The sequence below is a fragment of the Photinus pyralis genome, unplaced genomic scaffold, assembly GCF_008802855.1.
Source record: "Photinus pyralis isolate 1611_PpyrPB1 unplaced genomic scaffold, Ppyr1.3 Ppyr1.4_LG2, whole genome shotgun sequence".
Taxonomy (NCBI): domain Eukaryota; kingdom Metazoa; phylum Arthropoda; class Insecta; order Coleoptera; family Lampyridae; genus Photinus; species Photinus pyralis.
In genome coordinates this window covers 26,789,152-26,792,889 of record NW_022170403.1, presented here as the reverse complement: position 1 = coordinate 26,792,889, position 3,738 = coordinate 26,789,152, and the positions used below count along the sequence as shown (strand labels likewise).

The following is a 3,738-nucleotide window of genomic DNA, read 5'->3' as shown; positions in this document are numbered from 1 at the left end:
GAATCGGAATGTTTAGTCAAATCGGAATTGTTTGCCTAATAATTCCGATTTTACTAAACATTCCGATTCGATTTGTTACATTTCGATTCCTTTAGAGTTAGGGAATAACCCTCATTGTTGGTTTATTTTTTCTTAGTGTGGTAAATATCACATCTGGAAAGGATTATACGTTCTCCAGATCGTACCAGCACACGGAACCCAGCAGAATTCGCTTTGTCTCTACACAAAGGGAAACAATAGATTCCACAAAGCGGAACTCTGTAACTGATTTTTTAATGTTTTGGAGCTTTCTCTTTAACCTTTGAAAGGCAGTAAATAATGTTTATTCTTCCAAAATTTTAAATTTGGAATATTTTTCCTCCAAAGCGTAACCATTATGTTTACTATGCCCCCCCCCCCTTCCTAAACCTCCTGGGGATGGGCTGATGCTCGCGTTCCGGTTCTCGAAAATTTCCATTCCGAGCACTCCAGGGAATCGTTATTCGCGGTACCCCATTATTGTCATCGCCAATGCAATTTTATAAATATGGGACAAGTGACGCAATTATTTTATTGAAAACATACGGTTTGGTGTTTCACCATTGTAAAACATGTCACTAATGGTACTTTTATTTGAAAGATAAATTTTAATACAATTTTACATATAAACTTAAATATTAGGTAAATAAAAAACGAACAAGCAGGTTTGCATTTCCGAAAAAGTATTTAATTTACCATGTGTACCGTCCTAATGTCCATATTACGACATCGCCTTGAATCCACTAATTCTGGCAATAATGACTGCATGTAAAATTCTTGCAGCTTTTTTTCCATATGTTGTGTCCAAAAGATGTCATCCCTATAAGAATGTAAGTGCATGAGTATTTCGCTAGACATATTTTGTAGGTAACATACCTTCTTATTTCCTCAACATGGATTCCCGCTGTTGTATAAACTATAAAATAACAGTTGCTTCTCTTGGTGATGTGCATAATGCCTTGGAGTTGATAGTAATAATTATGACTCCTTTTTAGCATAATTCTATTGTTTTCCTCATCTAAAACACAATAGTCAATTAATTTTAACATACATGCCTCAACAGGATCGTGGTCGCCACTTTTCAAGGAACTCTTAATTTCAACTATACTGTCTTCCCCAACTAAACCGTCAGGAGAACAAGCCAAATACGGGTTTTCTTCATCGACGATGAGACCGCATCTGGTTACCTTTACTTGATATAGGCGTTCAAAGTGCTCAATGGCATTTACTTCGCTCTCCAATCCAAATTGTGTGTATTTGTTTCCTCTAAAAGAACTATACAGTAAGTGTGTTACAGTTTTAGCTGTGGAAGTTGTCTTGCGTAATTTGCAAACTTTCCCAAAATTAGAAGCTGTTATTCTTTTTTTACGTTCAATAATCCATAAATCGCTTTTTGATTGGTTTATTGTATCACGCTCAACATCTCTTCTGTTTAAGTTCTTCAAATCTTTTAGAAATTGGGCTGATTTTAGTTCATATTCTTCCAAGGATAGGTCAGGGATTGCAATTTCGTCCACCATACCGTAATGTTGATCAGCGGTCTGAAACGCTCTTTTCTTGATATGATCTAAAACAAAAAGAAATAATTACAAATAAAAGACGCGGAAAGGGGGCGAGTGATTGTGATAAACATACTTACGTTTTCTAGATCTGTTGTTGTACCGATGTAGTTGGGCGTCTAGGAAGATTTGTGTGTAATGTCCTGGTGGTCTTCCACATAGCTGCTTATGTAAAACGCCTAATAAATTACGTTGTTTGCAATTGTAGGATATGGCCGCCAGTTCACACCTTAATTGGTAGGAATTTTTGAGTGAAAAGTTTATTCTTTTACCTCCTACAAGTTTAGCTATGATGGAATTATAAGTTTCCGCAGGATTATTGTCTGTATCATACAGTAAACTAGAGGCGTGATCCGCAAGTCGTTGTATAATGGTATTAATTCCACCTAGGATCCCGTTTTGGGTATATATATCAACTAAATCATCCTAAAAATAAGAAAACACCTTTAGTATGGAATTAATAAATAGCAAATCAGAAACATTACCTTATTCTCATCTGAACCTTTGCAAAAGTAATCTTTGCAATGTACATGGCGGCCAAAGATATGGTAGGGACTATTCAATATATCCTTCTTTAAATTGTCAATCTTGTCATCAAGTGCATTATTTTCGGATTTCCTGTATGCGATAGCCCTTATAACTGCATTGCGGAAGCGACCTAGCATTGATGGATTTGACACATACTCTCTGTGAGGTTTTGAGTATTTGGTGTCTTTACTCAAATCGCTGAGTTTATTTATGAAGTTTCGAAGTAAATGATTGCGACATTCAATTTTTTTTATGTAAAACGATGGACCGTATGGTGCGATTTCAACTAAATGTTTGTAAACGCTACTGTCGCCATCCCCAATTAGTTTTCCATATATAAGATTGTGGCGCGTTATGGAATTTTTAAAACCTTCACCTACAATGGCTGATTCCATGGCTGTAGACGTCTTAGACCAGTTTCGAAAACAATCATGGTCTTCTTCTTTACGCCCTCTAGCACATAAGAAGCAGTACTTATTTTTGACACCCATATGCAAAATTTTCTTTGTTTTGGCTCCAATGATAGATGCCTATAACAATGATTGGGTTATGCTTTGAATAGATAACGTATTCTTATAAACTTACCACTCCTGAAAGGGCAGAATAATTTTTACGATAAGATCGCTTTGCCCATGCACCGTCAGCTATAACGCCAATGACTGGTATACCATCTTTCATTTCATCGGCAAGCTCAGCTTCTTCTTTTGCAGCGACAGTCATCAATTGTTGATTTAATGCATGTACAGAAGGGTATATGGCATTGTGATTTTTTAAATAGGTCACGTTTGACATTTGCGGTATATCCATGGCTGCAAGCAGCTCTGCTAATTGACTGTATCCAATTCCAATAGATAAGGACCCAATAATACCAGCTTGATTTGTGGAATGAAATGTTGCACTACCACCGCAACTTCTTACGGAATCTATTTTCCCACACACTTTACATTTAAACGTAAATATGCTTTCTAAGCCTTCAATTTTTTCCGATTGGATGTCCATGTCGAAGAAAGAGCAACCAAAGCCATCATGTCGTAGAGCTCTAAGAGATGCCAAAAAATGACCAATCTCTACAATTCGGCGACCAGATAAAAATAAGGTATCTTTTTGCTCGCAATGAGGTTCTGTTTCTAGATCACTTTCATAAAATGACATTTCCGAACCGTGTTCGTCTTCATCATTGGTTCCACTGCCTGCTTCATGATTGACGTCTGATAAATGTTCTTCACATTGAACCATGCAATTAGGTTTGTCATCTTCTTCTATACTACTAACAACATTCATTGCCATTTTGGTTAACTTCCTGAAACAACACAAACCGTATAAGTATAGGTATACGTAGCATGTAAGATAAAATTAGAACATGTTCAATTATTTAAAAAAACTAACATAAAAAATTTGTACTTACGCTTCTCGGGCTTTCTGCAATATCACCTTCCTGCTCCGTTTCTTGGTGGTGAAACTTTTTCTTGCTTTAGGCATTTTACCACAATACACACTTTAGTACGTTTGATATAACGCAAAAGTAAGTAAACAATATTTGAAAATCGCTAGGGAAGTTCTTTTATATGAAGTAGAGACGTAATTATATCATTATTATGCAATTAGTTTTTGAGATGCTCATTATTTTGTGTAC

At 36.1% G+C, this 3,738-nt stretch overlaps 1 protein-coding gene across 2 annotated transcripts; it reads right to left on the bottom strand.

The window, feature by feature from the left end:
• Window positions 1-593: 593 nt before the first annotated feature.
• Window positions 594-3,738, bottom strand: LOC116164427. Of its 2 annotated transcripts, XM_031478611.1 has the most exons (6): window positions 3,511-3,732; window positions 2,691-3,405; window positions 2,063-2,635; window positions 1,658-2,003; window positions 895-1,585; window positions 594-838 (listed from the first exon to the last, which is right to left on the bottom strand). In XM_031478611.1, the coding sequence occupies exons 1-6, from the start codon at window positions 3,582-3,584 to the stop codon at window positions 706-708; spliced, it is 2,532 nt and encodes an 843-aa protein (XP_031334471.1). In that variant the 5' UTR covers window positions 3,585-3,732; the 3' UTR covers window positions 594-705. The 2 variants fall into 2 exon arrangements, with proteins under 2 accessions (XP_031334471.1, XP_031334472.1); XM_031478612.1 differs by lacking the exons at window positions 594-838; window positions 895-1,585 and having other exon boundaries at window positions 1,718-1,852; window positions 1,912-2,003; window positions 3,511-3,738.